The sequence below is a fragment of the Lycium barbarum genome, chromosome 5, assembly GCF_019175385.1.
Source record: "Lycium barbarum isolate Lr01 chromosome 5, ASM1917538v2, whole genome shotgun sequence".
NCBI classification, from domain to species: Eukaryota; Viridiplantae; Streptophyta; class Magnoliopsida; order Solanales; family Solanaceae; genus Lycium; species Lycium barbarum.
Window position 1 is genome coordinate 138,921,051 of NC_083341.1, and position 12,147 is coordinate 138,933,197.

At 33.8% G+C, this 12,147-nt stretch overlaps 4 protein-coding genes across 4 annotated transcripts; 3 read left to right on the top strand and 1 right to left on the bottom strand.

The window, feature by feature from the left end:
• Positions 1 to 530: 530 nt before the first annotated feature.
• Positions 531 to 4,372, top strand: LOC132639898 (putative F-box protein At1g47790). Its single transcript, XM_060356284.1, has 3 exons — positions 531 to 612; positions 3,674 to 3,772; positions 3,936 to 4,372. Exons 1-3 carry the CDS (start codon positions 531 to 533, stop codon positions 4,370 to 4,372), a joined length of 618 nt encoding a protein of 205 aa, XP_060212267.1.
• Positions 4,373 to 4,713: 341 nt separating this feature from the next.
• On the bottom strand, positions 4,714 to 5,106 carry LOC132639899 (uncharacterized). The gene has a single exon (XM_060356285.1). The coding sequence runs from the start codon at positions 5,104 to 5,106 to the stop codon at positions 4,714 to 4,716; it is 393 nt and encodes a 130-aa protein (XP_060212268.1).
• Positions 5,107 to 6,939: 1,833 nt separating this feature from the next.
• Positions 6,940 to 7,746, top strand: LOC132639900 (F-box protein At3g57590-like). Its single transcript, XM_060356286.1, has one exon. The coding sequence runs from the start codon at positions 6,940 to 6,942 to the stop codon at positions 7,744 to 7,746; it is 807 nt and encodes a 268-aa protein (XP_060212269.1).
• A 1,239-nt stretch (positions 7,747 to 8,985) lies between these two features.
• LOC132641866 (pectinesterase-like) lies at positions 8,986 to 11,836 on the top strand. Its single transcript, XM_060358955.1, has 2 exons — positions 8,986 to 10,165; positions 11,015 to 11,836. Exons 1-2 carry the CDS (start codon positions 9,175 to 9,177, stop codon positions 11,716 to 11,718), a joined length of 1,695 nt encoding a protein of 564 aa, XP_060214938.1. The 5' UTR covers positions 8,986 to 9,174; the 3' UTR covers positions 11,719 to 11,836.
• Positions 11,837 to 12,147: the final 311 nt, after the last annotated feature.

Below are 12,147 nucleotides of genomic sequence, written 5' to 3' on the forward strand. Positions count from 1 at the left end.
TGCTTATGGAGTGCAACCGTCCATCCCCCTGCTATTTATAATCCCAAAACAAGAATAGTAAGATATCTCCCTTGCCTAAATAACATGATCATTGATGATGAAGTTTTTACCAATTATTACTATTCATTAGGTTTTGAACCGGATGAAAAGAAGTATAAAATTATGATGAGTAGTGTTCCGCTAGATTTGGACTCACCCACAAGACAGTGGGTTTTAACTCTCGGCACAAGTGAATCGTGGAGAGAGATTAAAAGTGCACCTTGTCCATTATTTCTATTTACGTTTGAAGGAGTTTGCATCGAAGGAGCTATCTATTTCGCAGGTGCTCACATTAAAAGATGCATAGTGGCATTTAATGTTAGGACGGAAAATTTCAGAATTATCTCATTGTGGAATCACGTCTTAGATGTTCCGGCAGAAAGGTTTTATAACTTGATAGAAGTGAAGGGAAAATTAGCGGCCATTGACTGTTCAAGATGGAACTTGGGAGAGATGGATTTGAGGATTTTACTAAGTTCTGAAACTGAAGAATGGGTGAAGCGTTCCCAGAGGCACTTTCTTCTAGCTTGACGATGTATCTCGCTGGTTGCTTTTGTCGTAGTACTCCTGATGGTGAGGTCGTGTTCATCTCTAACCCCAAGCTCGAGTGAACTTGGATTGTCTTTTATGATTTGAAGATGAAGAATTGGAGGGAAATTAAAATCACGGAGCTTGCAGAAAAGGTGGAGTCATGTAGATAGCCTCTTGTCGTGTATCTATTGTTAGTTTTGAAATTAATTATTCCGTTGTATAGCTATTTTGCTTTTTGGTACTAATTCTTATGGAAGATCTTGTTTATTATCAATATTTATTTCTTGACTGGGATTCTGTTCCTATTATTAGAGACCTTTTTCTTTATTTTTTTCCACCAATTTTGCACAAGGAAAACAGAGAAATAATTGGATCTTCACTTATTTTTTGTTGTGTTCATCTTAATTTAACTAGGAGGGGAAGGACCTTGAGGCACATGTTATAGAATTTCAAAAGGGATTCCATGACATAATTACGGGGCTGCAGAAAAATAATATAAAGGGGAAGAGCATTATTATTACTTACACCTATTAGAGAAAAATAACAGGCACGAGCATTATTATAAAAACGGAAAAGGTCCAAAAATACCCCTGAACTATTGAAAAAGGCTCATAAATACCCTCCTTCCACCTTTTGGTCTAAAAATACCCTTCCATCCACCTTTTAGGTCTAAAAATACCCTTAATGTTTGTTTTTGGCTCAAATATACCCCTCAAACTAACAAGTTAAAATTAACTCTTTTAAAAAGCCAAATGGCAATTTGTAATTGGTCAATAATAAAATTCCGTAATTTAAAAAAAATCCAAATTTTTTTTAAAAAATTGCCAATAATAAATTTCCAGTAATTTAAAATTCCAGATTTTAAAAAAAAAATTGCCAATAATAAAATTCCGTAATTTACATATTTTTTTTTTAAAATTGTGTGGAAACTTAAAAATTAAAAACTAAAAAATTAAAAAATATGAACGAAACTGTTTTTTTTTCCTTGCATTTCGTGAATTAATCAACGAAATATGTTTTTTTTTTTGCATTTCGTGAATAAAAAAACGAAATAGGAAATTATAATTTTTTTTTGCATTTCGTGTATTAAAAAACGAAATAGGATAAAAAAAAATTTATTTTCGTTCATATAAAACGAAATTGGAAAATTGGACAAAATATATTTTCCAATTTTGTTTTTATATGAACAAAATTAATTTTTTTATCCTATTTCATTTTTCAATACACGAAATGCAAAAAAAAATTATAATTTCCTATTTCGTTTTTTTATTCACGAAATGCAAAAAAAAAAAAAAAACATATTTCGTTGATTAATTCACGAAATGCAAAAAAAAAAAAAAACAGTTTTGTTCATATTTTTTAATTTTTAAATTAAATAATATATGTGTCCAATCACAAAATGCCATTTGGCTTTTTAAAAGAGTGAACTTTAACTTTGTTAGTTTGAGAGGTATATTTGAGCCAAAAACAAACCTTAAGGGTATTTTTAGACCAAAAGGTGGAAGGAGGGTATTTATGAGTCTTTTTCAATAGTTCAGGGGTATTTTTGGACCTTTTCCGTTATAAAAATCTGAGAGTAACAAGATTTGAGTAACAGACTGATTCCTAAAGTTAACAGGAATGTAAAAGAAAAATCCAATCACAATAATAGGCTTCACCCATGTCGGAGTTTGACAGGCATCAAGAACATACATAAGAATCTTGCCATCTAGCCCAAAAATATTGTGATCTAGAAGTGCGACTTGTCAATTTATTTCTTCTAATTTTGGCGAAGAATGTGCACGGGTACAACCCGTGAGGGAACGACATCATTCTAAAAATTTTCATCCCCAACATTATGTTGAATGTAGCTATGAGATCATGTGATTTCACAGCGTTTCAAATTCATATAAGTTTTCACAATAAATGACCCCGTCGATATAAATGAACTTGTTCATTCTAGCGAGAAAAAAATCTCTGTGTTGCAAAATAGTTTTCTTACATTTAGGTATCTAAATATGAATGAGGGGATGTTTGCATAATATTTTAGAAAAAGGGGAGGTATGTCTTACATGCCAAAATCTCAAGGACTGCCTGTTAAATTTTTCCTTAATCTTACAACTTTTATTATTTTAGTGAAGTATCATAAATAAACAGAACAAATACCTATGGAGGAACCTTAGTGTTACAGGCAACAAACACTTTCCCCTATGGAGCAGAAAATAAGGGAGACTGCTTCAAGAAAATCATCAACGCCCGAAGATATTATCTATGATATATTTTCTTGCCTCCCCGTTGAGTCCTTAATGCGTTTCAAGTGTGTTTCCAGATTTTGTAACTCTCTCGTTTTGGAACCATATTTTAGACATTCATCAAAGATGCCATACATATCGTCCTGAGAAAACCAAATTCCTCGCGTGTTCAAGGAATCGAGAAAAGTTTTACATCGTAGACCGGGAGGTGGAACAAAGAAAAGCCTCTGCTCTTCGTATTGAGGAGTTAAATGGCATTAAGTATTCTAGATTTGATTATGTTAGAGGTCTATTCTCTTTTTGGAGTACAAGGGCTCAACCTCCTGTTATTTATAATCCCACTACAAGAAAAGTAAGATTTCTTCCTTGCGTAAATTTCCTCGGCAATGATACCTATTATTATTGTTCGTTAGGTTTCGAATCAGATAAAAAGAAGTACAAAATTTTGATGATTGCTTGATCCTATCTAACCTTTTGTCTTGTTTTTCTCTCTTGTTCTCCTCTCTTAAGCCGAGGGTCTTTCGAAAACAGCCGCCCTACCTTTCAAGGTGGGGGCAGTGGCGGATGTAGATAGAGCCGAGGGGTTCATCCGAACCCCCTTCGGCGAAAAATTACACTGTATATATAAGGTGAAAATTATTTTTTATGTATATATAGTAGACGTTGAACCCCCTTAGCTTCTTCATTTATGGCTTCTTTATATTTTTGAACCCTCTTGACATAAATCCTGGCTCCGCCACTGGGTGGGGTTAGGTCTGCGTACACTCTACCCTCCCCAGACCCCACATGGTGGGATTATACTGGGTTTGTTGTTGTTGTTGTTGCTGCTTGGTCTCCTTATATGTCCAAGACATACTGGGTTTTCACTCCAGGCACAAGTGAATCATGGAGAAGGATTAAAAAAGCACGCTGTCTCTTATGTACATCACATGTTGGAGGAGTTTGCATTGATGGAGCTATCTATTTCTTTGGTGAGTTCAAAGATAGTATGTGATAGGCTATGTAATAGTACACGGAAATATTGTAAATATTCTCTTCCTTATGTATTATAATTAGGTCCTATAATTTAGCCTAGTATCATTCTGATAGTGAGATACCTACTTTGTATATAATGATTTTCATACATCAATACAGATCACGGATTGATACCATGTAGGAATTTCAGAATTATCTCGTCGTGGGAAGGTTCAACATATCTTCCGGCAGAAAGGTTTTATAACATTATGGAATTGGAAGGAAAATTAGCAGTTGTTGATCGTTCGAGAGCAAATATGGGTGAGATGGCTTTGAGGAATTTACAGAGTTCCAAAATGGAAGAATGGGTGAAGCATACAATTGACTTTCCCCGGATGAATTTGGAGACATATTTTTTGTCTTGCTTTTGCAGTAGTACTGCTGATGGTGAGATCGCGTTCATCACAAAGTCCAGCCTCAACACAACTAAAATTTTCTTCTATGATTCGAAAAAGAAGAGTTGCAGAGGAATTGAAATTGTGGAACTTGCAGAACAAGTTGAGATTATTGATATGTGTAGTCATGTAGACAACCTATTATCGTGCATCTATTGCTAGTTTGAAATTCATTAGAATTGAATAAATTCAAAAATTAATTTTTTTTCACAACCAAAATTGTGCATATTATGATTGTGTAGCTATAGTTACTATTAGTATTTGAATCAATTAAAGTACTTTTGGGAACAAGTGTTACAACCTGTTTAGCCATGATAAAATAAGATAAAAATGTGCAATATCTAATAACATAGTCATTTAGATGAAACGAACATACAATTCATGAACATGATCCTAAAGCAAAAAGAGGTCTTGTATGACAGATCTCATCGCCACCTTTTTATTAGAAAAGAATTTGAAGGACGATAATTAAAGAACTTGGCCCTTAATTTTGCGTACAATCTTCACGCTACCGTTGGAACTAGAGGTTGAGGAGATGGTGGTGGTAACGAACCCTGAATGGGGCAGAAACTCCTAATTGTAAAAGGGAAAAGTGAACTTAAAGGGAAAATCTTAGGCAAACAACTATCCTCAAATTCTATTGCAGCTTTGCAGCATTGAGGACCAATCAATCGAGGTTGAGTACTTAAGAAAGATGTTATAATTTCCTCAGCACATCCAGGAACATTTAACACCGTTGCTAAACATTTTGGGATATCCGGAAGAGGACTATTACCGACCTGACCCCCTAAACCTGGCAAAAGGCCGCCACCTCCAAGTACTTGTGAGACGCTTGGCGAAACCTCCATGGATATGCACAAGAAAATAAATGCATACACATAGACAGAAGAAGCCATCTTTCTTACCGAATATATATAAGTTGGTTACGATTGAATTTGGAGTGCTGAGATGATTTTGGAATTGTTGAAGATCTGGAGGGAGGATGTCATATTTATATTGTAGGATGTAATGTAAAAGCATGGTAACCTTTTAATTTCTTTAAATGTCTTCAATAGGAGGACTTTATTGTACATTTTGATAGTTGTAATCAATTATCTTTTAAGTCCACCTTAATTGCATAAATTGAAGTTCAAACTGATGCATAATACGTTAAAAATGAGTTGTTACTTTGTAGTGGCAATGGATCAGTTAGAACCGAGAATTTCATAAAGCTAATATATTTTTTAAAAGAAAAAAAAGCAACTTGAGATGTTTGGTCCCAAATAAAGTGTTTTTGAGCAGAGTTGAAGCAGTTTTTTTTGTTGTTGGTAAAAAGTTACAAATTTCTACTTCCAAAAGGCAGAAGCGATATGAAGAAAAAATAATCTTGGAATATTCAAATGCAAGTGCCTATACAATTACACTCGCCCTTTAACTTACATTATATTTTTCCTTGATGCAATAATAGTAAGGATAGGTCGATAAGGAAATCAAGTAGGCTTTTTTAAAACTACCAGTCATAAGATAAATTATCTCTATATAGTCTAAAGTTGAGGGGGGAATTTTGGTTTTTAATTTTTCATACAAAATTGGAGAGAAAAAACAATTTTTTTACTTAGGTATGCCTTTTTTCCTAAATACATGCATAATAATATTATATTGGAGTTAAAGAATTAACTGAATTAGCTGCTCACTCACCCGCTTAAATCAAAAATATATACTTGACGAATGTATAATAATATGTAATTCATGTATAATATGTGTATAACTATATATAATCAGTGGATAATCTACGTATACCGGTCAGGGGAGGACCCACGTGATTTCAAGTGGATTCAATTGAACCCACTTCGTCCGGAAATTTACTGTTTATAGAAGGAAAAATATTACTAAGTCTTGTATATAAAAGCGATTGAATCCACTTGATACAAGCTTTGGGTCTGGACTCTGGAGCGATGGTCAAGTGGGTTCATTCCACAGTGACAATGCGGGATCGAGTCACTACTCCTAGGCACCGCAATTGGCCAACCATTTTACGGAAAGAAAACAAAGCAATTGACCATTAGACCCACTATATTCAATTAATGCTAGTCAACTGCTAGCTAGTAAAATTTATTACTTTTATATTATCTTTCTTTATTCTATTTCATCTTTTATATTTTGATTTCTTACTCAAATTCAATAATAATATTCTAAAATCTATTTTAGTTCAAACAAAAATTAAACTTTTTATAAATTGAATTTTGGTACTCTGTTTCATAGTTTTTTGCTACAACATGCAACTATATTTGTTGAAACTATATATAGTTTGTAGTTTATTTTAATTTAGTTAATTTTTATATTATTTTTGTTTTGTTTAAAACATTTTAATATTGTCTTTTGTTCGTAAATAACACTGATAATTATAAATGATTCTTTTTAATTACATAGAGCTATTAATTTTTAAATTCTTGTTGAAATAAATTTTTTAAATTAGATAGATCTGTTTAATAATAAATGCAAATATTTTTTGTGATTCTTTTCAAAAAATATTTCTCAACTTTGTTAAATAAAAAAGAGGGGAGTTTAAAATAACTTTATTTTTATGTTACATTACTACCAAAAAAGAACAAATAAAAAGCAGCTGACAAATCTAGCGTGTTATGCTTGACGTTGCTTACTTTATTAGTTATCACCATCGATCCTTATTCAATAATTGAACCCGTTTGTATAAAATTCTGGGTTCGCCACTGCTTCCCATTAAGTCTTTAATGCGTTTCAAGTGCTTTTCCAAATTATGTAATGTTATAATATTAGATCCTTATTTTGCTGACATCCATCAAAGTCGCTCTATATCTCGTCCTGATCATAGGACCAAATTATTGCTACGGTGCCAAGGAAACATTTACACCATAGACTCGAATTCGAGACAACCCAAAGCCTGCATCCTTCCTCCACTTGAGAAATTGGACGGCCTTAACTATCCAAAATTTGAGTACGCTAAAGGTGTGTTCTGCTTATGGAGTTCGTGTAATCACACTGCTGTTATTTGCAATCCTAGTACAGGAGAAGTCAGATTTCTTCCTCACCTGAGCAAAGTTGGTGAAGATTTACGTACTTATCTTTGTTATTGTTCAATAGGTTTTGACCCAAATAAAAGGAGGCATAAAATTTTGATGACACTTTATGATACAGCAAATAAGTCAACAAGACTGGGTTTTCACTTTATAGGCCTAGATGAATCATGGAGAGAGATCAAAAGCATACCGTATTTTAAGCCATTAATGATGGAAGGAGTTTACATCGATGAAGCTGTCTACTTCTTTGGTGCTTTCGCCAACAGTTCAAGAATCAACATAGTGGAGTTTAATGTTAGAACTGAAGAAATCAGAACTATCTCATTGTGGTATGATAAAGAAATCCGGACTGACATAGAACTATATTTTAACCTCGTAGAAATTGAGGGCAAACTAGCAGCCATTGATTCAAGATCGAACGGAATACAAATTTGGATTTTACGAAGTCCTGAAACAGAAGAATGGATTGATTGGCTTGACATCACATTCAAGAAAAACTAAGTTGTATCAGAAAAGACATATTCAGTGTCACGCTTTTGTTGTAGTACTCTTGACAAGGAGGAAATCGCGGTAATTAACTCAAGGGCCAAGTCATCAAATAGGATTTTATTATATGATTTGAAGAATGATAGGTGGGAAGCAATTGAAATTATGGGACTCGCAGAAAAGGATAAGATTCTTGGTATCTATAGTTATGAGGATTGCGTTTACTCAACTAGGATAAATTTGATTTTTCTTTTTAACTATGATTTATAATAACCTTGTTCGAGAATTTGCACTTTTAGTCTCTCAAATTGAATTGTTCACTTTTGATTCATCTGCCGCCTGTGAAGCATTAGCTGTTAAACTATTTAATTACTTATGTAGTATGTTAAATTTGTACCCTTACTCCAAAATTTGTAAGATAATATAGTTCTGAATATTTTACAGAAAAAATGCTACATCATTAAAATTGAAAATTATACAGACCCTATATTCACTTAGGTATCATATTCTTATTAATTATCTTATCAGTTGACAGTTTAAACTATATCAGATTAATAAGACACCTACTTCCTTCATATATAAAGGGATAACACAAAAATTTTGCTTGTTTATATATAGTTGCCCAGCTGATGCTTGTAAAAATATCTGATAGTGTAACTTTTTTTTTTTTTTTTTTAAAAATCTTGGTGTTTGGATGACTTGTACACACCTTCACTTATGACACGGTATTACCTCCCACAATCACAACTATCAGGTAACTATGTCCACCAATGCTTGGATAAATGGGCAGAAATCATCTACTAGTATTTTTGTCTTCATTGAGATTTAAACCCGAGACCTCATGGTTCTTAACCCACTTCATTGGCCACTAGGCCACACCCTTGGGTGCGATAGTGCAAAACAATTACACTAACGGTATATATAACGTAACTAAAACTCATTTGTAAATATCCTTCAATGACTGTGTAAAATATATCTTATATTGATCATATATATAACTCTCTTTTCTTTAACCATTAATGTAACATGAGCCTATACAAACAAGAAAAAATTACCATGACCACAAAATTTTACATGTAATCAAACTAATTAACTTCAAACATAACTACACATTCATTAGTAGCCACTATCACATTAGAGGTATATCTTAGCTTACGCCTCAAACATCTATGCTCAATCATCCAACACCAATCGTTTTTTAACGAATTCTCCTAATTAAGCACTATAAAAAGCTCCCTATAACATTTCTATTCATCAATATGTATCCTCTCTTTGGTTAAATGTTATAAACACCAACGGGAGGATTAACCTTGTTTCTTCCCTTTATCCTTTAATTCCTCCTCCTTGAACAATATTCATAGTTAAGAGGGAAAATATTATTGGAAAGGGGGCCTAAAAAAAAGATTGAGATTAATTTCCAATAAAGAAAAAGAAAAAAAAAAGATGGTAGGTAAAAAAGTCGTGATTTCATTTGTCTCTTTGATTCTTCTGGTAGGTGTAATTGTGGGAGTAGTAGTCGTTGTGCACAAAAATGGGGACAAAGATGGTGGTAAAACCACCAATGTTCAAAAGAAAAAAGTAGATGAATTTTGTCTACCCACAGCATATAAAGATGCTTGTGTAAAGAGCCTTGATAAAGTTGCACATAACGAGTCTGCCACTATGAAAGACTATATAATGGCTGCTTTTGATGCCACTGTGGAAGAAATAAAAAAATCTCAACACGAAACTGGAAAAACTAATGTTGACAAAGATAAAGATCCTTACAACCATATGGCATTAGAAGATTGCAAAGAGTTATTACAATATGCAGTCGAAGAGCTCGAATCGACCCTCAAAGTTGTCTCGGACAATGAAATGAAATCCCTACAAGAAAAAGTGTACGACATTCTGAACTGGGTCAGCGCGGTCTACTCGTACCAGAGTGACTGCATCGACGCTATTAACAAGCCTGAGTACAAGTCCGCGATTGAAAAGGGCCTAGTTAATGCCACACAATTGACCAACAATGCCATCGACATTGTGGCCAAGATTTCGTCCACCCTCCAGGACAGTAATTTTCAGATACCAGATGGTTTTATGAACCGTAAACTCCTTGACGCGAATTATCAGATGGGACAGGATGGATACCCCACGTGGTTCCCCGCGGCTGATCGTAAGCTATTGGCTGATTCGCCAACACCTAATGCAGTAGTGGCTAAGGATGGTAGTGGACAATATAAGTCAGTTGCTGAGGCTATTAAGGCGTACCCTGACAAACATCAAGGCAAATACATAGTATATGTTAAAGCTGGTGAGTATAATGAACAGGTGATTATCGACAAGAAGCAACCCAACGTGTTTATCTATGGAGATGGCGCGGGGAAAACCATCATCACTTCAGACAAAAATGTCAAAATCGCGCTATACAGCACCCAGGACAGTGCTACAGTTAGTAAGTACACATTATTTTCTTGGTTGTCTCATTTTATTTGACACACTTTATTTTTTAATTTATCTAAAAAAGAATGACACGTCTCTATATTAAAAAAATAATTAATTTTGGACTTTTCATTTAGTTCTTAATAATATTGAAGTTGTGTAGTCTAGAGCATACAAATGTCTTAAATTCAAGTTTCATAGATAGCATTACATGTTTGGGACATATTTCTGAAGGTGTTTTTTTTTTTTTTTTTTTTTTTTTATCTTCATGATCAGTCAAACACATTCACGCAAAATGGGAAGGAGGAGTATAATATTGCAAAACCATGCATGCATTTGGAAACAACAGATGCATCAAGTTATTTTGAATTATGCATATATATCTAAGTTATATATAACTAAAAGTACAATTATTTCTTACACTGAGCTTGTTGTTTAATATGTGATCATTTTGACCAAGTTACTAATTAAAGCTTATCATAGAGATTTTCATGCAATAATAGTCAGAAATTTATGTAAAAGGATTCGAAAATAAAATAAAGTGTAAACCTAGAATTTGAACTTGTGACTTAGATATAATGATTTTTTTGAACCCCATTTAGGCATTTACCACCACATTAGAATCTTCCTTTATGCCAAGGGGATTCAATAATTTATATATAACAAAAGAATATCATTTTTTCTCCTATTTACACATTCTAATTTTCTGAAAAAGAGGTTCAATTGAACATCCTTGGCTCTACATAACTCTGCCCCTGTTTACATGCAATTACCTTATAAATGATCAGATAGATCATGCTAATATTCTTTTAAACTGTCAGTGCATGGAGTGATTTAATTGTTGTACCAATTAATTTTGAAGGTGCCGTGGGACAAGGGTTCATTGCCAAAGGAATCACCTTCCGAAACACAGCCGGTCCACCAGGGGAACAAGCCGTGGCACTTAGAATCCAAGGCGATATGTCAGCTGTTTTCGATTGCAACATCGAAGGCTATCAAGACACCTTATATTACCAAACTCATCGCCAATTTTACCGCAATTGTGTCATCTCAGGAACAATTGACTTCATCTTTGGTAAAGGCACGGCTGTCATCCAGGATTCCACAATCATCTTGCGAAAGCCCGGTGTTGGCCAAAAATGGAACACAATCACCGCGGATGGAAGAGAAGTTCAGTCACAACCAACGGGATTGGCATTGCAAAATTGCAAAATCACCGCGGAAAATGAACTACTTTCCACTAAGATCGTTGAAAACTACTTGGGACGACCGTGGAAGGCGTATTCGACAAATGTGGTCATGGAGAGTGAAATTGGTGATTTTATTAAGCCAGAAGGATGGATGATTTGGGACAAGGAACAATTTCATCAGACATGTGAATGTTATGAATATGGTAACAAAGGACCTGGTGCAGGTACAAGTGCAAGGAACAAGTTGTTCAAGAACTTTAAGGTACTTAGTCAACAAGAAGCAACTAAGTATACTGCAGGTGCTGTTTGGTTCAGAGGAAATGAGTGGTTGGCTGGCACGGGTGCACCTTTTTACCTTGGTCTAGGTGGAAAATAAAAACAAAACAAAACAAAATGTTGATCGTACAAAAAAAAAGTTTTTGGACAACATATCTCATTTTTGTGAATGTAATGCATAAACAAAGACATTAATCTAAACATGTTATTTTGTTATTCTTCCCAACTTATCTTCTTACAAAATTATAATACTAGCGCGCATAGAGGTTGCCGTATCGAAGGGCGTGTGACAAAGAGTATATTTTGTGTTCTATATATCGACAAAAATTTCGTAAATAATAATTTTAATAATATAAAAAGGAATTAGGATAAAGTTGAACGGAAAATTTGATTTTTAAACAAAAGTTAGAGGGGAAAATTTATTTTCACTTTTTTGGTTTTATTTTCTAACTAATATACGTACCCGTGCGATGCGAGGTGAATACTAACTATTTAATTTTATACTCAATCTTTTTATATATACTTAAGT

What these genes read in the sequence shown, in the direction of transcription:
- LOC132639898 (XM_060356284.1), top strand. Translation starts at nt 531, where the DNA reads ATGGGTGAAGCGTTCCCAGAGGCACTTTCTTCTAGCTTGACGATGTAT. An exon ending in TTGTCGTAGTACTCCTGATG is followed by an intron (nt 613 to 3,673) that starts GTGAGGTCGTGT and finishes TTTTCACTCCAG; the next exon opens with GCACAAGTGAATCATGGAGA. An exon ending in TGGAGCTATCTATTTCTTTG is followed by an intron (nt 3,773 to 3,935) that starts GTGAGTTCAAAG and finishes ACATCAATACAG; the next exon opens with ATCACGGATTGATACCATGT.
- LOC132639899 (XM_060356285.1), bottom strand. Translation starts at nt 5,106, where the DNA reads ATGGCTTCTTCTGTCTATGTGTATGCATTTATTTTCTTGTGCATATCC.
- LOC132639900 (XM_060356286.1), top strand. Translation starts at nt 6,940, where the DNA reads ATGCGTTTCAAGTGCTTTTCCAAATTATGTAATGTTATAATATTAGAT.
- LOC132641866 (XM_060358955.1), top strand. Translation starts at nt 9,175, where the DNA reads ATGGTAGGTAAAAAAGTCGTGATTTCATTTGTCTCTTTGATTCTTCTG. An exon ending in CCAGGACAGTGCTACAGTTA is followed by an intron (nt 10,166 to 11,014) that starts GTAAGTACACAT and finishes TTAATTTTGAAG; the next exon opens with GTGCCGTGGGACAAGGGTTC.